This window comes from Nuphar pumila, chromosome 16 (assembly GCF_984573655.1).
Source record: "Nuphar pumila chromosome 16, dmNupPumi1.hap1.1, whole genome shotgun sequence".
NCBI lineage: Eukaryota > Viridiplantae > Streptophyta > Magnoliopsida > Nymphaeales > Nymphaeaceae > Nuphar > Nuphar pumila.
In genome coordinates, this window is record NC_143264.1 from 5,385,783 (window position 1) to 5,411,155 (window position 25,373).

General features: G+C 36.5%; 1 protein-coding gene across 1 annotated transcript in view; it reads left to right on the top strand.

The window, feature by feature from the left end:
* MOS14 (ARM repeat superfamily protein) overlaps positions 1-25,373 on the top strand; it is a 68,662-nt gene that overhangs the window by 20,326 nt on the left and 22,963 nt on the right. Inside the window, exons 14-17 of the mRNA XM_089991971.1 lie at positions 540-622; positions 3,600-3,719; positions 12,474-12,525; positions 12,619-12,774. Coding sequence (XP_089848097.1) covers positions 540-622; positions 3,600-3,719; positions 12,474-12,525; positions 12,619-12,774 — 411 coding nt within the window. The remainder of the gene's footprint in view (positions 1-539; positions 623-3,599; positions 3,720-12,473; positions 12,526-12,618; positions 12,775-25,373) is intronic.

The following is a 25,373-nucleotide window of genomic DNA, read 5'->3' on the forward strand; positions in this document are numbered from 1 at the left end:
TTTCTATTCCATAGTTTCCACTTCTGTGTGCTTGTTATCATTATATTCTGTAAATTGTAGATGTGTTTTTTTGCCATAAGGTGTTGGGTTAAGTCCTGCAACGAGCACAACCCTCGTGTGTAGTTGCCACTACTGAGTTTGGAACCCTTTCTTCTGATAGGCAAGCTGGGGTTAGGCGAGCCTTAGTGGATCATAACCATTATGATTTACAAGTTCTTTGTGTCAGGAAACCACTCTGGTGGCTTATCCTTCCATATTCGATTTTGATCCATCATGGCTAATCTAAGCTAAAACAATCTGCAATATAATTGCAAGTCTTATCTGCCAGACTGCATCTAAATCTGTTGTACATATAAATATTTAAACTTTTAAAGCCTTCATAAATTATTGAAATTTTGTTTGTGCTTTTATAAGTTGTTTCATGCATTGTTGCTTTCTTTATTTTAGTAGGTGAGATTGACATCGATTATGCATGCTATCTATAAACTTGTGTACCAAGTGATACTTATGGAATGTTTATTGTTTTTACTTTGTTTTAGCTGTTGGGGACATTTTAATTGATGCTGCATCAGTTTTGGGTGGTGATACCGTTGTGAAGATCCTCTTTTTAAATTTTATGAAGGTTGGGTGAATTTATTTTTTTGTGTTTTTTATATCATAACATTCATTGTAATCTATATTTGGAAACCCTTCTTATGGAAATTGTTTCTATTGAAAATTCTATAGTTTCAAAACTATGCTGGTGTATAGTATTTGCATTATTCAATAAATCATGGAAATCTGACTGGCTATGGAAGATACTTGTTCCTTGCAGATGCTTAGCTAAAAAAAATAATGATCTCCAAAGTGATGTAGATACATGATTGCAATGCACGTGCAATATTTTAGAAGCATACTGAACATAAGTTTATACTTATCTCTTATAATTTCATACTGATATCTCAAACATTATAGTGATTGAGCTATTGAATGTCATTAGCACGAGATGTATCTTTCTTATCTGGTCGTTGTTCTTTTGGTAGCAGATTTTATTGCCATTTTCTTGTCATACCTTTGCCTCATCAGCAATTAGGATGTCTTTTGTTTCTTCACCTTAGTTGACAACCACAGTCCACTCTTGTGAAATTCTTTTTTATTAAAATAAAAAATTAAAGTGTCTAACAAAAATATTGAGATAAAATGCATTATGATGCTGAGTGAGCCACAACTGCAAATTCCATGGATGCACTATACTATTGGCAACTCATTTTGCAGAGGGAGAATGTACTAGCTGATCTTAAGTTGCATGGTATCTGGAGGCTTTGGGGTCCCAGTTGATTTCATCTTTTTAGTAGCTCTTACATGTTTCTGTAGCTACTTTGAAATCAATCACTGATAGAGCAAAATAATTTAGGGAAAATGAATGAGGTCATCATTCCTACTTAGTCTGAAACTATCACTAAGGATCTTCAAAGCACAGATGGATGAGAGCTCTCAAAGACCCAGTAATAGTAATGCGCATATAGGAGGTTTTATGGTGAGCATAATGGAAGAAGACTTGTCATGCTAGATCACACAGCTGATGAAGGGCATCCCATGCAAGTGAAGGGGCATTATGATGGACCTTAAGAACAGTGCTTTTAAGATGCAAAACAAGGTGAGTCGTGGCTATGAAGCACTGCCTGCAAAATAACCTTCAAGCTATCTCACCTGGGTACTGGTACGAACGGCAATTCCAAAAAATGTGGGAACGGGGACACGGCTATATATATATGTATATATATATTAAATATCACATAAATTCAAAATAAACTGAATATAATATATTATATACTGAAAATATAATATAATATAATATAATATAATATAATATAGGACACTCCAAATGGCATATGCCCATACCCGTGTCAACATGGGTACGGGCACCTAAAGTGGTGTGTCCCGGTAACATAGCCTTCAAGGAGGGAGAGCTTTGACAACAAAATCATGAACATGTGGATAAAGATATTAGGTCCATATCATTGTTGCAGATATTACTCCAGCATATAACTGAATTGTTTGTGGGGTCATAAGATAACAACTGAGGGCAAAACTTGCACTTATATTAAAAATAAAACTGGTGCAATGTGGTGCAAAAGGGAAATATGGTAAAGCAGTACTTGGACAATGACTAAAGGGTAAGAAATATGGGTGTGCAATGGGTGGTAAACAGTATAATTAAGTATATGTTCTACACTTACTATGATACGAAGTTCAAGCAAACAGCAATATTTGCATGTTTCCATTGTGTTTCTGTCACTGCAAAGCCAATAAAAAGTCACCATCCTAGACATGCTTAGGAACATGCACAAGCACATATGCGTGCATGTAGACACTAAATATATACACATAAATTTACGAATATATGTATGAAGAGTAATGGGTAGGTGCTAAATGAAATATGCTAAATGATACATGATAAATGGGTCTTTCAGGTCTTTTTCGTTTTATTTTTAAATTCTGACCATACAGATGTGATCTATGTACTTGATTTTATAGGAATCATCTCTTTAAGTGTTTGATTCCGACACATGGGTGGGTTTCTATAAGGTTCAAAAAATCAACGGTCCAAAATCTTTGTAATTTTTCAAGGCTCCAAATATAATTTTTTTCATCAAAATCACATGATCCAGGTGTGGATTCCTCATAAATCGACCATGCCCAACACATTTATGGGGTCGGAACTGCGAAAAAAACACTGAAAGAGCAGAAAACCCCATTTAGCACGTATCATTTAACATATTTCATTTAGCACCTACCCGTTACTCTATGTATGAATGCATACATACATATACTTGGAGTTGAAGTCCACTGGTTTAGATGGATGTTAAAAAGTTCAGCTCTTTTTTCCATAACATTCTGGAAATTTTGAGGTTATTTTTAGTAATTTATCAAGAAACCATATATGATTTGTCAAAAAGTTGTTTGATTACCAAGTACAAGTACAACTAACAAATACAGTCTGGAGTCTGGACCTTTTAATAAAACTGAAATATCATAGTAATGAAAATTGATGTAGTGTGCCAACCGAATATTCAGAAAATTGCCAGTGGAGAAGGTTTATGTGAGCTTGTTAGGTTTGGTAGGCATGGAGGATGTAAGTTACACTCTGTACATTTTGCTTTCTTATGCCATTTATTATAGATGAATGCTGATGGTAACTCTGGCAAGATGTTCCAAACTGCTGTTTCTTTTCGCATTGTCTCATTCTACAGTTTATTGTCTAAACATGATATTTTCTTGCTTATTTTTGTTGTTTTTATATTTTGAAATTTTTTAAGCCCCCAGATTTATCACCTAACCTATAATATTGCAAGAAATAGCCTCGCCCTGATATAGCCAATACTGATATTTGTGACTATATGCATGTATCATACTTATATATATAGTAGCTTTCTTGATGGGCATGAACTTCCAAGGCATGTCAATGGATTGCATGGGCTATTTTGTTTGCAATATGTTGTCTGTGATTATTTCATTCTAAGGATTTGAAGCAACACCATAATGTTAATTATTCCTTGCCATGTAATTGATAGTGCTTGGTTTGATTTCTGGTGTTCCACTTTATTTTTTTAAGATAGGCTGTAGGCTCCTTTGACATTGGTGATTCTTGGGATTGGCATACTACAGAGGCGGCACTATATTGTATTCGAGCTGTTGCCAATTCTGTCCCTTCCAGTGAAGTTGAAGTAATGCCTCAAGTATGTATACCTATTCTTAACACTATTCGCACTTTTTATCATGTTCATGATTTCCTTCTCAAACAACCATCTTTCTCCTTCCCCTAAATATTGTAAGTGTGCTTTGAATCCATGATCTCATTGTTGAAATAAATCTCCTTATCATTATGCCTTTGGATCTTGGGTCCAACCTTTTATGTATCCACAAACTTAACGGAAATTTAGTGCAATGGAAATTTGCTAAAATATGTATCCATTAAAGAAGACAAGAATCAAGGTTATGTGCAGATGAATCAGATAAAATCAGAAGCCAAACATAGATCCAGCTTAAAACATTGATCTGAATCTGATCTTAATCCAAAAATTATCCAAATGTGCAAATGTGAATTCTATCCAAATACCTTTTCAGTCTTACTCTAGTGATCTGTATCCAGAAATAAAGTGTTGGATTTAAATTGGTGGTTGTACCAAACTCTCTCCATTTTCACCCCTAAATAACATACATGTATGAGTGTATGCTAATGGGTGTATATATTTGTGTGTGTGTGTTCGCACACACTCATGCACATGTGTATGTGTGATGACACTAGTATCATTGGGTAACCAACAAATTGCAACCTGCAACCATGGCCTTATGGTCTGAGAGTAATAATACACAATTTCCTGAAATGATACTATAAGTAGCTCGATATCAAGAATAAACAGGAAGTGGTCTGAATTGCATCTGATGAAAAATATTGCCTTTGTTCTCTGAGTCGCACACGCTCATGCACATGTGTATGTGTGATGACACTAGTATCATTGGGCAGCCAACAAATTGCAACCTCCAACCATGGCCTTATGGTCTGAGTAATAATACACAATTTCCTGAAATGATACTATAAGTAGCTCGATAATCGATATCAAGAATAAACAGGAAGTGGTCTGAATTGCATCTGATGAAAAATATTGCCTTTGTTCTCTGAAATAGAATATATGAAAAAATAACAACCATTTATGTTTTGATTAAATGCGTTGCATAATTCTCAGAACATATATCTATCAGCCATAATTTGAAAACTTAGTGACTTGTAACTTGACTTAGGACTCAGCTGGGTCTGCCCAATTATTCAGCCAGGTTTTATAGACTTTCATTTTATATGAAAAGTATTAAACATAAATTGTGTAAACGGAGGAGTTGTGTACAATTTTCAAATGTTCTTTGACATAAAAAATTAACATAAAAGTGTTCGTGATATAACTAGTATCTAAGTATTAAAAGTGTATTAAGCATGGGATGTAGATTCATCATATTTATAAGCAACTTCATTAAAAGAGTTCGTATTATAAGCAACTAAACTACTATAGTGAGCATCACAATTACACCGACTTGAAGATATTGGACTATTGTGCCACAAGTGCCTCTCTTTATATATTTAGGTCAGGGATTGAAAGTTGGACACTATAATACAAGCACATGGAAATGCATTTCTGATATAAAGTCAAATATTAGCGTGGTGAATCATGTGTTTGGAGAACATTACAAAGTTTTCTGGTTGTGCATCGTGGGTTGTGAAGGTTCAAAGGCCTTGGTTTGAATATGCTTGAAATGATGGATCATGGGCTATGTCACAGAGAAACTCCTGTAGACCCCTTGTACCCGTGTCAACATGCCCAGACACGGGTACAAGTACCGGTTGAGGCATAGGAATGTGATGGGTCTCTGCATCTGAGTTGGGTCCAGCCAGGACCCAACCCAAACCCTTTTTTTTGTGAGGAAAAGGGGGAAAAAGAAGAAGAGGAGTTGGAGGAGGAGAAAGAATATGAAGAATGCAGTGGCTAAAAGAGAAAGAGAGGGGAAGGGTGTACTTGTAAAGAGTCTTACACACAATCAAGTCTACAAACAACTTGACAAAACATACATTCACCCAATATGGTAAACCAAAATAGCATACAAAATGCTCCACAGCACAAACATAAGAATAGTACATAAATGCACTTGAATCTGAATATGTAAGAGGTAAAACCCTCTACCTTTGTATTATAATTACAATGGGCAGCATGCCCTTATTTATAGAGGTTACATGAGAGGAGCTATTAAAATAGCTGTTGGGCTACTCCCAACAGCTCTAATTAGAGCCGTTGGGAGTAGCCCAACAACTCTATTCAAACAGTTAACATTTTGATTGTTTGACAGAACCTGACAAAAAGGCTGTTGGCTGTTTTGACAGTCCAACAGCTCTAGTCAATTATGACTGTTTGACAAAAAGACAAAAAAATAAGAAAGAAATAAAATTACAAAAATAAATAAAAAAAAAGTATTACAAGAATATAAGTATATACTTTAAATATATAGTTATATATATATATATATATTTACATATACATACTCTTGTATTACGAAAAGTATGTATATATATATATATATTCAAGTATATACATATATATGTCATTTTCTAAGAGTCTCCCTCAAACTTATGGTGAAATCACCGAAAGTTTGTCAAGTAAAAAGTTGAATCTTGGTGAGCATAGTGCCTTGGTGAAGAAGTCAGCAAGTTGATATTCTGATGTCACATAGGGAAGATCAATAGTCTTCTTCAAATATTCTTCACGAACAAAATGACAATCCATCTCTATATGCTTAGTTCTTTCATGAAATGTATGATTTCGAGCAATGTATATCAAACTCTTATTGTCACAACACAATCTTGTAGGATTCTGAAGGTAAATCCCCATATCTGAAATCAGTTGTTTGAGCCACACGACTTCCATAGTAGTAGTTGCCATTGCTCTATATTAAGCTTTTGTAGATGATAATGACACCTTTTGTTGTTTCTTGCACCTCCATGAAATCAAAGATTCACCTAGAAATATACAAAAACCAGTTGTTGAGCGCCTGTTATTTGGATCTCCTTCCCAATCAGCATCAGAATATGCAATAAGATTTAAGGAGGAAGAAGTGGACAGAAAGACTCCCTTATTTATAGTGCCTCTGATGTATTTAATAATTCTCATGACTGCACTCATATGAGCTGATGTTGGAGCATGTTGAAATTGACTGGCTATATGTACAACATGGGCTATGTCTGGTCTTGTAATACTTAAATACATAAGAGATCCCACTAGCTGTCTGAAGGGAGTTGGATTGTCCAAAGGAACTCCATCATCGGCTCGCATTTTCATTCCAACAATCTCTGGAGTATCAACAACTTTATCATCTGAAAGTCCTGACTTGTCAATAATATCTGAAGCAAACTTTGTTTGTGACAATATGTATCCTCGGTTAGAGTATGAAACTTCTATACCAAGAAAGTATGTTAGAAACCCAAGATCTGTCATTTCAAAAGAACTTTTCAAAAACTGTTTTACTTTCTTGATTCCCTCCTTGTCACTACCTGTAATTAACATATCATCAACATATAAAAGTAAAATTATAATACCAACAGAAGAGTTCTTGATAAACAAAGCTGTATCAGTATAGCATGGTTTAAAACCATACCTTGTAATAACATTGTTAAAAGTATCAAACCAAGCTTTAGGTGCTTGTTTGAGGCCATATAATGCCTTTTTTAATTTAAGCACTTTACCTGAAGGAATTATTAATCCAGGTGGAATATCCATATATACTTCCTCATTGAGATTCCCATTTAAAAATGCATTTTTAACATCCATTTGAAATATATTCCAATTTTTAATAGCTGAAATAGCTACAAGCATTCGAACAATGGTCATCCTGGTAACATGAGCAAAAGTTTCTTCGTAATCTACTCCGTATTCTTGAGAATATCCTTTGGCAATTAATCTGGCTTTATGCCTTTCCAAGGATCCATCACTTTTGGTTTTTACTTTAAAAACCCATCTACAACCTATTGTCTTTTTTCCTATAGGTAAATCCAGAATTTCCCAAGTATTAGCATCTTTAAGAGCTTCTAATTCTATGTGCATAGCTTTTATCCATTCAGGTAATTTTTTTGCTTCATTGTAACATGAGGGTTCAAAATATGAGTGGATAGCTATAAGACATGCTTTATGTTTAGGAGAGAATGAATCATAAGACACAAATTTATTTAGGATTCTTGAGGTTCGTTCTGATCTACGAATAGTGGTTTGTTCTGAAGGAATTTCTGATGCTTCATGATTACTTTGATTTACACCTTCATTGAATGCATTTCGATTTCTTCTAGTGTATACTATTGGTTCAACTATTGTTCTATTTTCAATAAGAGGTTCTACATAAATATTTTCATCATTAGACAATAGTTTGAACAAGAAAGAATAATCAGAGTTTATGTCTTCTGACATGTTTTCTTCAAATCCACTTTCATTTTCAACAAAATTAGCATTCCTTGAAATGAGAAGTTTATCATTTTTGGTATCATAACATTTAAATCCTTTTTGTGTTTCTGAATAACCAATGAACGCACAGGAAATAGCTTTAGAAGATAGTTTATCTCCTTTATCATTCAAAACATAACATTTGCAACCAAAGATTCTCAGTCTTTGATAGTCAGGTTGATATTTGAATAATTTTTCAAAAGGAATTTCATTAGATAAAGTTTTGGAAGGCATCCTATTTATAAGATATACTGAGGTTAATGCAGCTTCAACCCAAAGATTTTTTGGAACATTTTTAGCAATAAGAAGAGTTCTTGTAGTTTCCATAATATGTCTGTGTTTCTTTTCTGAAATTCCATTTTGTTGCGGGGTTCTAGGACATGATCTTTGATGTAAAATTCCTTCATTTTCTAAAAATTGTTTAAACTCATTTGACAAGTATTCTCCTCCAGAGTCAGTTCTGAGAATTTTGAGTTTACTTTCAAATTGATTTTTAATCATGTTATGGAATGTTTTGAAGGTTGCAAATACATCTGATTTATACTTAAGATAGTAAATCCAACAATATCTAGTGAAGTCATCAATAAACACAACATAGTAGGAGAATCCGCCTTTAGAGGCTACAGGAGCAGGACCCCATACATCCGAATGAACTAATTCAAAAGGCATTGAGGAGTAAAAAGTTCTTTGACCATAAGGCAAGACTGTCATTTTACCAAGTAAACATTCTTTGCATTCAAAATTATCTTTACAAAGATTCTTGGTAATAGGTACAAAATTTAATTTTCTTATATTTGGATGCCCAAGTCTATGATGCCAAGTCCGTATGTCTTTTGTTTGGGCAGTGTTGCAAAATGATTCCTTTGGAATACAAAGGAAATCCATATAATAGAGATCTCCTTGCCTAGAACCTTCCCCAATCAATTTCCCGGACTGGCGATCCTGCACCCAACATTTACTTGATGAGAAAATGACATCACATCCATAATCCGAGATTTGAGAAACAGAAAGTAGATTAAGATGAAGTTTTGGTATAAGTCTTATTTTCAGAATATAAAAGTTGTTATGTTTTGACAAATCATTTTTAAAAATTCCAACACCCTTTATTTCCAAGGCAGTACCATCGGCAGTAGAAACAAATGATGCATTTGAATTAGGTTGACATTCGGATAGTATAGATCTATGTGGGGTCATATGAAAAGAAGCTCCTGAATCAAGAAGCCAAGAGCACATACCAGGAGTAGAAAAGGTTGCAATGGTCGCTCCTAAGGTAGATCCTTTAAACAGTGGTTGCAATGCCTCCGTCAGTTGAGATAATGATTTGGTGAGGTCTTTAAGATTCAAAGTATCTTCATCTTGTTTTGATGGTGCAGCCGCAACACACTTTTCTTGAGGCCTATATTTGTATCTAGGACATTGAGGCCTAATATGACTGGGCTCATTACAATTATGGCAAATGATTTTTGATTCTCCTCGATTCTTATTAAAATGAGGAGGTTTATATGGCTTGATATAGTGTCCTGGTTTTGATGCGGCAAGTGCGCAATACTCTTCTTGACCATTGCTAGAAGTAGCAAGCACACTAACATTTTTACTCATGTTTAGCCTAGCCTTTTCTCCACTAAGTTTAGTGAGAATCTCATGAATAGGAGGAGGTGATGAAAATGATAGCAAGGAGGCCCTTGTTTGTTCAAACTCGGGTCTCAAACCATAGAGAAAAGCAAAAAGTCTCTCTTCTTCAACTTGAACTCTCCGCATTTCTATACACTTTCCTTCCCATTTGGGTTCAAATTGGGCAAGTTGGGTCCAAATGGAAGATAACTTCATAAAATAATCTCTTATATTCTTATCTCCTTGTTTAATGTTTCTAACTTTTTCTTGGAGATAATACTTATGAGCCTTATCTTTTTCGGTAAACATACCTCTAAGATATTCCCATGCTTCATTTGCCTTTTTGTAACACAAAAGGTTTGAGGCAATTTTTGTCTCAACTCCACTAAGCATCCATGAAAGAATTTTGGCATTTTTCATTTCCCATTCATCTAATTTTTTGTAGTATTCTTCCATGACTTCGTTTTTTTCTTCAAGACTAGTCTTAACGTCATTTTCACCTAATGTAATTTTGGGAGTGGGTTCAAGAATAGTACCTCTTACAAATCCCCACAAACCTTGACCCTTGATGAATGTCTCCAAGTGTCCCACCCAAATGTTATAGTTGCTTCCTTCAAGTTTGAATGACGGAATGAAGTTGGAGTTGCTTGTATTGTGCGGAAAAAATTCACCCATGATGAATCCAAAGAAAAAAAGGAACCACCAATCACGAAAGAAAGAAGACACGCTTTACGAGGCAGCTCACCAATGCGCGGTTGATCATACACCAAGCTTTGATACCATGTAAAGAGTCTTACACACAATCAAGTCTACAAACAACTTGACAAAACATACATTCACCCAATATGGTAAACCAAAATAGCATACAAAATGCTCCACAGCACAAACATAAGAATAGTGCATAAATGCACTTGAATCTGAATATGTAAGAGGTAAAACCCTCTACCTTTGTATTATAATTACAATGGGCAGCATGCCCTTATTTATAGAGAGGTTACATGAGAGGAGCTATTAAAATAGCTGTTGGGCTACTCCCAACAGCTCTAATTAGAGCCGTTGGGAGTAGCCCAACAGCTCTATTCAAACAGTCAACATTTTGACTGTTTGACAGAACCTGACAAAAAGGCTGTTGGCTGTTTTGACAGTCCAACAGCTCTAGTCAATTATGACTGTTTGACAAAAAGACAAAAAAAATAAGAAAGAAATAAAATTACAAAAATAAATAAATAAAAAAGTATTACAAGAATATAAGTATATACTTTAAATATATAGTTATATACATATATATATACATATACATAGTCTTGTATTACGAAAAGTATGTATATATATATATTCAAGTATATACATATATATGTCATTTTCTAACAGTACTTACCTCCTCCTCCTCTTCTTTGTCTTCTTCTGTGAGAGTGAGAGAGGAGGGGGTATTCTCAAGAAACATCTAACTCCCCTCCATTTTCGTTTAGGGCAGCGGGTTCTCAAAAATTACCCTCCCTGCCTCCCACTCTTCCGTATTCATTTATGAGGGGGGAGGGGGTTCCCAAAAATGCCCTTCCCCTTTTTCTCTAAAAGAGAGAGAGAGAGAGAGAGAGGATATTTTCGACCCTGCTGCCCTCTTCCTTTTTCATTTATGAGGGGGTGGAGAGATTCTCAAAAATACCCTCTTCTTTTCTTTTTTACGAAGAGAGACAAAGAGAGGGGAAAGGGTGTTTGGCCCACCTTTTTTATTTTTAAAAATAAAAGGTGTTTATTTTCCAATGGATTTGGATTTTGATCCAAGCGAATTCAGAATGTTATATATATATATATATATATATATATATATATATATATATATATATATATATATATATATATATATATATATAGTTGTGTCCCCATACCCGCATTCTTTAAAATCGTTGTACCATACCTTTCATACCTGCAACCATACCTGTACCCATGTGGCATAGATCATGGGTTGCAGTTTGCTTTCCAATGTAGAGAGCCTGAAAAGTATGGCTGTGATCCATGTCTTAAATATCTCCATGTGATAAAATGCTACAATACTTTACCCAATTTGTTGTTGTTGTAAAAAATCCTGAAAATATTCATATTCCCAATGTGTCTTCAAATTTATGATGATATTATTAGGATGTCAGCATGAGAGTATCCCAATATTAATCCTTTATCTGTAATTAAATTGAGTCTTTTAAGTATTTTATTTTTTCCAATTTTTTCATAAGAAATTGTGACTTTATCAGAAAATAATTCTTTTGAATATCCCTCTAGATATTCCCCTTGCTGATGAATTCTCGAGAACAGCATTATGGCAAAAATTGATATTTTTGTTGGGGTTTTGAGGTTGTTGATGAAAATGTCTTTTTGATTTCTGAATTAGTTCCATAAAAAATCATTACTATTTTTTTAGTACTCTTTTGTGGTCTTTTGCTTTATATAGTGCAGTCCCACTTAGGTGTTTCATGTTTTCTATGTGTTCTCAAGAGTGCAAAGGAGAAAATCATGAGTTTGCTGTGTGGAGCTTGTTGATGTTTGAGTGCTTGTTTTGTTCATTCATTGGCCTCTATAAACTTGGCCTGTAATACCTGAGGTACACAAAATGTTTGATATTATTGTTTTTGTTTGCTCACAGGCTACATTATGATGATAGAATGATGTTCTATGAGTTGCAATCCTTTCTTTCGATACTTAAAGCGTGTTGGCTTGCTTTTGCACTAGCACTCTATTTATTCATTTTATTAATTGGTTGATTGTCTATTAGGACTCTAGCTATATTTGTTATTAATTGCTGGCTTGTCTGCATTGCACATGCGAAAGAAATTTGATTGTGTATTTTTGTTGCTGTAGCTTTTCAATTTTCTTCCTAAACTGCCGCATCAGCCCCAGTTGCTTCAGACAAGTAATATTCTTTGTGCTTTCCCTTATGGCCTCTTCTAGACATCTTATTAGGCGGTTTGATATCTACATCTATTTTTTTGGATATTAAACACAGCTTGTTTTACTATTGGAGCATATGCAACCTGGTTGAATGCTTCTTCAGCTGCATTACCTCTTCTGCCATCATTAATTGATATTCTTACTAGAGGCATGAGTACATCTGAAGATTGTGCAGCTGCTGCATGTATGGCATTCCGCCATGTTTGTGATGGTATGTTTGCTGTGACCTAGTATCTATACTTTAGCCTAGTATGACTTTTCACATTTCTTATGTATTTGCTAATGCGATGGACTACTTTTAATGGGTATTCTAGTAGATTGGTTTTTATTGTGTTGTCTCTCTTTTGTGCTTGCCTTTCCTGTACACCGTGTTAATGGTGCTCATGTCTGGTCCATCTTCATTTCTTGGTCTTAAATTAGGGATGAAATCCTAGTGGTCAAAAAGTGCGTCTGGTCAGTCAACTATGTTCCTAGTTGACATAGGTCTAATGCCTAAGCCCACACACCTAGTTGATTGGCTAGGTCCTGGGTGACTAGTCGGTGATTAGGCTGACTGGACGTGGACTTGTCTGCCCTTGCCTGGGCTGAATGGGGGGTCAAAGTCATGCATCTCTCTCTCTCTCTCTTGCCCTAGCTGATCAGAGGAAGAGGAAGGCAATCTAGGTCTTTTTCTCCATTAGTTGACATTGCAGACCATGATGCACAGTTGTAGTCAAGACCTGTCTATTCTGTGTTCTTTTCTTCTTCTGGTCCCCCTTCTTGTGGTTGTGTTGTTCATGTATTTGCGTATGTTTGTGTGCCGTTTGTGTGCCCTCTGAGTAGTCAAAAGCGTTAGGCGACACCTGTGATGACTCCCCTAGGTGCTAGGCATTGCCTAGGCGAGTTCATACCTAGAGGCCCACAAAAAAGAATTATTTGATATAAAAGTATAAACAAATCATAAATCAGAAGAAAATTTGCAAATACTTAAGTATTTCAAAATATGCATCTCCAACATGATTATAATGTTTTAAAACATTATAAACAACAAAATCGAAACACTAACTTAGGTGCACTGCCACCCAGGTGCTCGCCTAGCTACTTAGGGACTTCTAGGCATTTGGCTTGTACCTAGGTCACCTAGGCATCTAGGTGTGGTTTTAACTACTAAGGTGTGACTCTATGACTTGTGTGTGTGTGTGTGTGTATAGCCCCGTGTGTTTATGACTGCATGTGTGAGTATGACTCTGTATCACTGTGTGCATGACTGTGTAGCCCTGTTTTCGTATTAGTTTTTCTTTTATTAATCAGTTTGGTGACCATTGTAGTGGCATGGAGCTAATTCATGTTACTCTCTGTGTGTGCACATGCACGGATGTGTGTTGTATGTGACTGTTCACTACTCTTTTATTAATCATTTTAGTTATTAATTTTTTATTGTTCTCATACTACGTAGTCAAAAGCGCTAGGCGGTGCCTGATCGGTAGACCCCTAAAAAGACTTCTGAGGACAAGGCGGGACTAGTAGGTACATCAATTAAAAAAAAAGTATACAAAATATGTTTAATTCTTTTAGTAATAAGATGTTTTCAAATTTTCATCTCACAAATACAAAATTACACATGCTTTCACAAAATATACATAACCAGAATATACATATATATAACTGAACACACATATATCCAAATATTCATTACATATTCAGTATAATCAACAAAATGCTTTGTCTTTCACAGATAAATTGATTTTAACACACATATATATTATATTCATAGCATAATCAGAATACATATATATTATATATACATATATTTATTTATTTACTTTCAACGTTTCACAGAAAAAATCTCAAAAGCAATATGTAGGTGAGGTCAGCTTAGTCACCGATTAGGCGCCTTAGGCAAGGCCTAGTCGGCAAAATTGGTACCTTTTAAGATACCCACCTAGGAATTACAACGCCTAGGCATTTTACTTATGCTTAGGTGGATTAATCGGTTTGGTAAGCCATTATAGTGGCATGGTGCTTATTCACTTAACCTTCGTTTATTCTTCTTGGATTGGTTTTATTCATATTACTGGTTATTTGGTTATCGCCGCTATAAGTATTCAATGTAGAAATGCTAGCTATTGTGTATAATCAGTAAATGATTGCTAACTACTGTGTTGTATGTACGAATATTGCTAACTACTGTGTTGCATATGTTTCTATACTTATTTGAATCCCTTATATATATGGGGAATGTTCTAGTCAGGTCCCATTTTTGTTAGGCGCCAAGTTAGGTCCCAACAAAAAACGTGGCTGCAATTGATTTTTGTTTGATCTAAACCAGTGTTATAAAAAACGCGCCTTGAGGCGCAAAAGGCGTGCCTCGCCTTGAGGCGCGGCCCTCTGTGTCTCAAGCCGCAAGCTTGAGGCACAATTTTTTTTTTACAAAAAGATTTATGAGACATAATCAACAGTTTTTGTAGGTTAATCTCATATATTTTCCAGTTATTTCAGTTATATAATAAGTTTCTTAGTATATTACTATATTTTAACTTTTGTTGGTTAATCTCGTATATTTTTCAGTTATTTTAGTCATGTAATTAGTTTCTTAATATATTTTAACTTTTGTTGGTTAATCTCATATATTTTTCAGTTATGTAATCAGTTTTTAGTTACTTTTATATGTTTATCTCATATTTTTTAGAATAATCTCATATATTTTAACTTTTGTAGGTTAATCTCATATATTTTTCAGTTATGTAATCAGTTTCTTAGTATATTTTAACTTTTGTTGCTTAATCTCATATATTTTCCAGTTATGTAATCAGTTTTTAGTTACTTTTATATGTTAATCTCACATTTTTTAGAATAATCTCATATATTTTAACTGTTGTAGGTTAATCTTATATATTTTCCAGTTATTTCAGTTATGTAATCAGTTTCTTAGTATATTTTAACTTTTTTTGGTTAATCTCATATATTTTCCAGTTATGTAATCAGTTTTTTAGTTACTTTTATATGTTAATCTCATATTTTTTAGAATAATCTCATATATTTTAACTTTTGTTGGTTGATCTCATATATTTTTCAGTTATGTAATCGGTTTCTTAGTATATTTTATATTTTGTCGGTTAATCTCATATATTTTCCAGTTATGTAATCATTGTTTTAGTTACTTTTATATGTTAATCTCATATTTTTTAGAACAATCTCATATATTTTAACTTTTGTAGGTTAATCTCATGTATTTTCCAGTTATTTCAGTTATGTAATCAGTTTCTTAGTATATTTTAACTTTTTTTGGTTAATTTCATATATTTTCCAGTTATATAATAAGTTTTTAGTTACTTTTATATGTTAATCTCATATTTTTTAGTACTTATTTGAGATTTTCTATTTCTTATTGGTTGCTATTTCATCAATAAAGCATTTCTTTATTTCTTTATATTTTTTAGATATTTTTTATAAATTTTTTAAAGTTTTCAAAAAAAATTTTGAGGCTTACGCTTTACACCTTGCCTCGGTTTTTGGTGGAGCGCCTCGCTACGCCTCAACGCTTTCACAACACTGATCTAAACTAATAAATGTGTTTATCATAGTTTACTGGGTAGTTAACATGCATTAAATTATGTATTTTTCATGCACATTTTTTTAGAGGGGGGTGAAAAATCAATGGCTCATATTGTGCTAAAATTTGACAATAGAAGATTCTATTTTTTTTGGTAAATTGATTCAATCCAAAACATGTTCCTTGGTAAATAAACAATTGCAAACACATCTACAATTTCATATTCGACATAAAACACCTACAAGGCTACAACCGCATTTTTTGTCGGGGCCTAACGAAAATAAGGCCTAGAAAATTTCTCTCTCTCTCTCTATCTATATATATATTGTAATGCATCAAAGTATCAAAGTTTAGCCAAAGAATTGATATTAAATTATGCATATAACCATGTCAAAAGTATTTATACAAATACATATATGTATGTATGTGTGCGAAAGCGCGAGCGCACACACACACACACACACATATATATGTTTATATTTGCTACAATCAATTGTACTTACAATCTAGTTTGAATCTCACCATGTGAGTTGTTTTGACACAATCTAGCACCATAGATGTGTTCAACAGAGTTACAAATATCACTATCGGCAATATCTCGGTAAGGCTATTTCTCGCTATATTATAGGTTTGGTGATAAATCTTGAAAAATAAAAAATAAGAAAATATTATGTTTAGGTAAAAAATACATAAATAATAAAAGAAATAAGTAAAAATATAAATGAAAGAAGAAAAACATATTTAAAATATAAAAAATAAATAAAAACAGTAAAACTAATTGATAATATCACGAGAATAACACAATATTTTTGTGATAATATCAATATATTTTCAAATTGACAATATTTTTAAAATATCCTGATATTTTACCTATATTATCGTTTGCTGAATTTACAACAATGATATCACTGCAAAAGCTTTGATAATAGAGAGTGCAAGAGAGCGAGAGAGAATAGAGGGAGAGAAATTACAATCACTTGAAAGTAATCACAACGAGGGTGAACAAAAGAAAGTTCAACACATTTGCATTCATTCACAATTTTTCCCTCAGGCTCATTACAGTTCAGATCTATGGGCTAACCCTTCAGGGTATTGATTAACCTGAACCAAAGTGCAAGAGTGGCCCGAAGAAAGTTACAAGTGACTCAACACTTACATCAAGGCTCAACCAAAGTAAAACAGACTCTAGATACAACTGTATAAAGTAGGTCATAGGGGAACAGGCTCCCCCCTTTAAATCATGCGTCGCCCTCGGCATCATCTGTTTCATGATAGGCCCTGACTTCATCTGGATAACGACTCTTCATCCGGAATGCTGACTCCCACGTTGGTTCTGTTGTCTCTCATTGTACAAAATACTTCTTCGCTTCGCCCAAGTAGTTGACCTTGTGCCAAAGGTTCTTGCTGAGAGGCTTTTCGGCACGTTGTGTTGCTGAAGCCCTCTACAGGATAGGAGCGCATTGTGGCATGCTACGTTCTGGATCTCCCTCGTCAGCATAGAACGGTTTCAGGTTACACACGTTAAATACCGGGTGCACCTTGAAGTCTTGGGGTAGGTCCAGCTTGTACGCTAGTTTGCCTGCTTTCTTGATGATGGTGAATAGTCCATCATACTTCCTGTTTAGTCCGCGGTGTCATCCACGGAAGATGCCTGTGCGATACGGGTAAAGTTTCACCAACACCTGGTCCCTAACATGGAACTCAGCAGGCCGTCAACGCTTGTTCGCCAACTTTTTCATCCTCTTAGCCGCCTTGTGCAGAAACGCCTTCGCCAGTTCGGTTTGCTCATGTCAGTCTTGAACAAACTGATAGGCAAATGATGGCCTTCCATGTTCTTGTGCGGCTAGAGTATGTGGAGTCAGCGGTTACTACCCCGTAGCTATCTCGAACGGGCTGTGGCCTGAAAACTCTCTCTTCGGAAGATTGTAGCAGAATTGAGCCACATCCAGGAGCTTCACCCAATCTTTCCGATTGGCACTAACAAAGTGCCTGAGGTATTGCTCCAACAACCCGTTGATGCCCATCCGTCTAGGGGTGGAAACTTTTTGAAAATAGCAAATCAGAGCCGAATAGCCGAAACACTTCACTCCAGAATTTGCCCTTGAAGTATCACAATCACTCACAATGCTTCTTGGTATACCCCAGTACTTCACAACGTGCTTGACGAATAACTTTGTAATCTTCTTTGCAGGGCACTCATTGGAAGCTGGGATGAAGGTGACATATTTAGAGAAACGATCCACCACCACTAGGATGGAGCTAAAGCCATCTACCTTTGATAGACTAACAATGAAGTCAATGAAAATGCTTTTCCAAGGACGTTCTAGAATATCTAGAGGCTCAAGGAGGCCGACAGTCTTCTGGTGGGTTCCCTTGTCTTGTTGGCATGCGAGGCACGTTCGCACATACCCCTCCACATCGTCTCTCATCTGCGGCCAATAGTAACCGTGCTCAATGAGTGCTAAAGTCTGCTATTGTCCTGGATGACTGACCCATAATGTATCATGACACTCCTTGAGCAATTCGCGATGAAGGCTTCCTACCGCGGCACGAAGACGCATCTCTCTTTAGTCTCGAGGAGGCCGTCTCGTAGCCAGAATCGTCGAGTATTTTTTTGCCAGCGCTAAGGAGACAAAGTGTTGCGCTGTCGGGTCTTGTTGCATTCCTTTGCGGATGCGGTTCAACAATGCGCCCTCCAAGTGAACTTTGGAAGGCTTCGCTCGCACAACTGCCACTTCATTCTTGCGACTAAGGGCGTTCACAACAATGTTGGTCTTCCCCACCTTATACTCCAAACCGAAGTCGAACTCAACTAGAAACGTTTGCCATCGAGCTTGCTTGGGTGTCAGCTTTTTCTGCGTCTGAAAATAGCTCATGGTGACATTGTTCGTCTTAATGATGAACTATGCACTCAGAAGATAGTGCCGCAAAGTCTTGAGGCAGTGCACGATGACCATCATCTCACGCTTGTGCACAGTGTAGCTCCTCTCCGCATCTTTTAACTTCCGACTCTTGTAAGCAATCAGATAACCCTCCTGCATGATAACTCTATCGATGGCGAAGTCTGAAGCATCTGTGTGGACTTTAAAGGGTCTTGTGTGGTCCGACAACCGCATCACTGGTTCTCTCATCAGGGCCTTCTTCAAGCCATTAAAGGCATCTTGCCAGGCTCCTGTCTAGAGTCATATTTGATTCTTCTTCAGCAAATCTGTAAGGGGTGCAATAATGAGAGAGTAACCTTCGATGAACTGCCGATAGTAGTTTTCCAAGCCAAGGAATGACTACTACTCTGACACTTTGGTTGAGACTCTTATTTTCGGCCCGTCCATGTGTAGCAAACCACGCCCCACGACGTGGCCAAGGAAGTTGATCTACTCTTGGCCGAAGAGACACTTCTCTCGCTTGACACAAAGGTCATTCTCCTTCAGCACCTGAAACACTGTTCGCAAGTGCCCGACATGTTCCTCCATGCTGCTGCTTTAGATCACGATGTCATCAATATAGACTACCATGAACTTATCTGAGGGTAGTGAAAAGAAGTGTTTTCTCTGGTAACGGGTCATGGATCTTGAGATCCAGACCCGTGACTTCTCATTAATGGCATTGTGTAATATAATTTATTGTAATGAGGGTATTTTAGTACCCTAATTTTGTAATAGCATGGTAATATAAAGGAGTATACACAGCAGCCGACCCTGACACAACTGGGTATCGGTTTTTTCCCCAACTTCTTTCTCCCTTTCTCTATCTCTCTCTGTTTCTCAGCTCTCACGCGTGGAACGACCTGGAGATTGAAAATCTAACATGGTATCAGAGCTACGCTTTAGTTGAAACTGGAATCGATCTCAAAGGTACGTCTGAAAGATCTATCCCCTCTCGATTTCCTCTTCTAAGTCAAGAAAATATTTTTTTTTGTCTGTCTCCCCATCTCATCTGATTTTTTTTCTGGTTCACGACTGACCCAACCCATTTTTGGGTCTGTCTCCCCATCTCATCTGATATTTTTTTTCTGGTTCACGACTGACCCAGTCCATTCTTCTCTCCCCAATCAGACTTGATCTGCATTCTATGTTCTATGTCCCTTGAACTTCATCAGATCTGATCAAATTATCTCCCTACCTAATTTGAGTCAACTCAGAGAGGACTGGGTGACTCAGCCTAGATTTTCGATCCAAATCCTTTGTTGAAAATACCTTTTCCTTCATTCTTCATTCTGTCATTAATATACCCTGTTTATCGTTCTTAATCGTAGCGTGATCTAATCACGCAATCGGGGCCCTATTTTGATTCAGCTGCATCCTTGATCAGATCTGATCAAGCCGATATATCCTCATTTCTTCTACTTTATCACTTTTAGCTTGAAAGCATTGCGTCAATACCAAGTGGGAATTCATATTCACAAAATTTTTTATTTTCATACCCAATATTCCATTTCCTATACAAATCAGAAATTTGATAGATATTCAATTTCTGTTTCAAATCAGCAATCTGATAGCCATTGATCTGAATTAGTTTCTACAAAAAAAAGGAGTTACAAAAACTGTCGGCAGATTGTGCTGAAAACACTCTTAATACTGTGAAACATGGATTCACTTCCTAGCCAGTCGGTTCTTTCTTCAAGTTTCCTCAGCCAACTCGTGTCTGAAAAATTAAATAATGGTAACTTCTTGACTTGGAAGAGGCAAATCATACCTTTCATTAAGAGTCAGGATCTTTCTGGACATCTGGATGGATCCATTCCAGTTCCTCTTGAGTTTATATCACGAGAAGAAAGGGACAACAAAGGGGAATCTACTACAGTATATGTTAGAAATCCTGAATTTGTGGCTTGGATGAAAAGAGACCAAGCACTAGTTGCTTATATTACATCTGCACTGTCACAAGAGGTACTTGTGGCCATTCCTGATGACTGCACTGCCATGCAACTTTGGAACAGACTTGTTTAGACATACTCACAGGTTTCTCAGGCCAGGATTATGTTTCTTAAAAGAGAATTTCAAATGTTAAGAAAGGATTCCATGACCATCATGGAATATTTGAACAAAAATGAAGGTTATCACAGATCAGCTAGCAGTTGTTGGAAGTACAGTTACTGATAAAAATTTGGTACAGCAAACCCTCAAAGGATTGGGACACGACTATCATATGATTGTCACTTCCCTGTTATGTTTACTTGAGCTGCCCAACTTTGAAGATCTGAGTGCAAAATTGTTACAATATGAGATGAATCTAAAGGGATTTTCTGAAGAATCATCTATGCATACTGGGACACAAGAAGTGCTTGCTACAGGGGTTACTTATGCACGAGGACGAGGAAGTTATGATATCAAGGGAAAGGAAGCACAAGAGAGAAGCGGTCAAGGAGGTCGTGGATTATTGCCTACACCCAACACATATACCAATCCACAAAGACAGAGGCCAATTCCTACCTGCTTTCTGTGTAATAAAAAGGGGCATATCAAAGCTAACTGCTGGTTCAATCCCCTAAATAAAGGAAAATCAACACAAACTGAAGCAAAAAGAGGCACAGACAGTACAAGGACCAACAAAGAAGTAAAGGAGTTATTGTTGTCAGCCTTAGCAGAATTGAATCTGAAACAAAATGAGCAAGGTACTGGTGATGCAGGTAAGCTCCTAAAACTTGTTCCTTACATTGGTAGAAGTAGTATAGTTACTGGAGATGGATCACACCACTCTGTCTCGCATATTGGAAACTCCATTATACCCCTGCCCGAATCTTCCATCAACCTTTCAAAGGTTCTTTATGCTCCTAATATCAAGAAAAACATCATTTCAGTTTCTAAACTTGTTGATGATATCAAAGCCTCAGTTGAATTTACTCCCTCTTCTGTTCTTGTCAAGGATCTCTGCACGAAGGAGACGTTCGCTAGAGGAAAACGGCAAGGCAATATGTATGTTTTTCAAAAAGATCCTTCAGCACATATTCGCTCTGCAGACCCAAACTTGAAGCTCCAATCATCGTTGCCTTCTGAAAATCCTACCTGCGTTTTTAGTGTCTCTGAAATCAATAAGCCAAATCTTTGGCATGGTCGTCTAGGTCACTCAGTAGTAGTTTCATTGAAAAGCTTGTTTCAAATAACCTCATTCCCAAGTCAAGTTTAGGAATAAATGTCAATGACAACAAATGTTCTAGTTCTCTTATGTAAGAGTCATGTTTTACCATTTCATTCTATCAATAAAAGAGCTTCAAGACGTTTTGAGACTATCTGTTCTGATGTTTGGGGGCCTGCTCCAGTTGCTTCCATATCTGGAACTAGATATTATCTTTTATTTGTTGACAGTTATTCTCGCTATTCTTGGATATTTTTCATGAAACATAAATATGAGACTTTCAAGTTGTTTCGTAACTTCCATTCCTTTGTCAAAAACCAATTTTCTGAAAACATCCTAAGTTTCCAATGTGACGGAGGAGGTGAATTCTCTTCCATTGACTTTACTAACTTTCTTTAAAGTAACGGGATAAGGAAAACGGTGTCTTGCCCACACACACCTCAGCAAAATGGGATTGCTGAAAGGAAGCATTGCCATATTGTTGAGAGTGCGACGAGCATGATGCATGACAGTAGTCTTCCGATCACTTTATGGACAGAGGCTTTTCATTCTGCAGTTCATGTGATAAATCGATTGCCCATGACTGTTTTGGAAAACAAGTCTCCTTGTCTCTTTTTGGTGTACATCCCAACTACTATGAGTTGCATTTGTTTGGTTATTTATGCTATGTTCATGTTGACAGTTCAATGAGACATAAGTTTCAGGATAAGGCCCTGAAGTGCAGGTTTGTGGGTTATGCTGATGACTATAAAGGGTACAGGTGCTATAATCCGGTGAGCAAGCGCATCAAAATATCAAGAAATGTCATCTTCGATGAATTGAATTTTGATTGTCGATGTACTTGTTCTTCAGAATCAAAACCTAAAGTTGAGGCTTATTATCCTTGGTTGAATTATGAACTTCTCTCAGGAGCTAGTGATGTTTGCTCAAATTGCATTCAAAAGGATAAGAGACCTGTGTCTACTGATGAAATGATTGCCCATGAAAATACAAACCCAACTTTGAATCCAGAAAGGTATAAAGGCCTCGTCTACACTCGACGAGAAAGAGAGCCGCCTACCACAGTTAATTCGGATATGGACGCATCCTCTACATCCAACATCGTTGATACTAGAAGACCCACATGTTCTCGCCATCCAATTGAAAGGTGGGTCAGTTATGAAAATTTCTCATTAGATTTTCAACTCTTTCTAACAGCCTTGAATAAAGAAGATGAACCCACAACGTTCTCTCAAGCGTCAAATTCTAGAATATGGATTGATGCAATGAATGAAGAGATGAAAGCTCTACATGAATGTGGTACGTGGGATGTCGTACCAAGACCACCTGACAGAAACATTGTTGGTTCGAAATGGGTGTACAAAATAAAGTATAAACCAGATGGGACTATAGAGCGATACAAGGCGAGACTTGTAGCCAAAGGATTTACACAGGAGCAAGGACAAGATTATGATGAAACTTCTAGTCCAGTGGTGAGGATGGGGACAATCAGAGTCATACTTTCTTTAGCTATTGAACACCAATGGACTATTAGCCAACTTGATGTGAAGAATGCTTTTCTTCATGGAGATTTGAGAGAAGAAGTATACATGGAACAACCCACTGGTTACGCAGAAGGTAATCCTATAAAATATGTCTGCAGACTAAAAGGGCGATATATGGATTGAAGCAGGCATCTCGATCTTGGTTCGACAACTTTTCTCTTGAAATACAAAAATATGGTTTTAGGAAATCTCTTCTTGACCACTCCTTATTTATATTTAAGAACCAAGACACAATTACTCTGTTGTTGATATATGTGGATGATATCATCATCACTGGTAATTCCAATGAGCACATTGAAGAAGTCAAACGTCTCTTGAATCAGAGGTTCAAAATGAAGGACCTTGGCAAACTACAGTACTTTCTTGGAGTTGAAGTTGACAGTACTTCTGAAAAAATGACTCTCACTCAACATAAGTATACCATTGATGTTCTCAATAAAGCGGGTATGAAAGACTGCAAGCCCTTGAGCACTCCTAGCGTTCTTCATCAAAGGCTTAGTTCTTAAGACGGAGATCCTTTTGATAATCCCACACAGTACCGTAGCATAGTGGGTATGTTACAATACCTCACTTTTACTCGCCCTGATATAGTCTACTCTGTGAATCAAGTTTCTCAGTTTATGCATGCACCATGTGAAGGGCATATGGAAGCAGTTAAACGGATACTACGATGTCTGAAGGGAACGGTTGGGGATGGTCTCATATATAAGCGAAAGACAAATGGGCAAAATGCACATGAGATCACTATTTATTCTGATGCGGACTGGGCGGGAGATCCAGATGAACGCAGATAAGTATCCGGCTATTGTGTATTTGTTGGGATGAATTTGGTTTCTTGGAGTAGTAAGAAACAAAAGGTTGTTGCCAGATCCAGTACAGAGGCTGAATACAGGTCAATGGCAGCCGCCACTGCTGAGGCTACTTGGATTAGACATCTACTGACAGAAGTCGGAGAATCGATCTCTCGATCACTTCTTTTGTGTGACAACCAGAGTGCCATTATTATGTCCTTTAATCCAATCCATCACAGTCGTGCCAAACATATTGAAATAGACCAGCATTTTATGAGACAAAAGGTAGAAGAGAAAGAGATTGAGCCTGAATTTGTTCGAACTACAGATCAAGTGGCGAATATATTTACAAAAGGATTGACAAAAAACAGATTTTGGATGTTAAAAGGCAAGTTGTTCATGGTTCAAGATCATGCACAACTTGAGGGAGGGTGAAAAGAAGTGTTTTCTCTGGTAACGGGTCATGGATCTGGAGATCCAGACCCGTGACTTCTCATTAATGGCATTGTGTAATATAATTTATTGTAATGAGGGTATTTTAGTAACCTAATTTTGTAATAGCATGTTAATATAAAGGAGTATACACAGCAGCCGACCCTAACACAACTGGGTATCGGTTTTTTCCCCAACTTCTCTCTCCCTTTCTCTATCTCTCTCTGTTTCTCAGATCTCACGCGTGGAACGACCTGGAGATTGAAAATCTAACAGGTAGAAGATCTTGTTTTTCAATGTTGTGAATGTGACCGGAGCATTAGTCAACCAAAATGGCACCACCAGGAATTCGTAGGCATCATAACGAGTGACACAAGTTGTCTTGGGCTCATCACTGTCAGCAATCCTCACTTATCAGTAACCCAGTCGCAGATCTAGC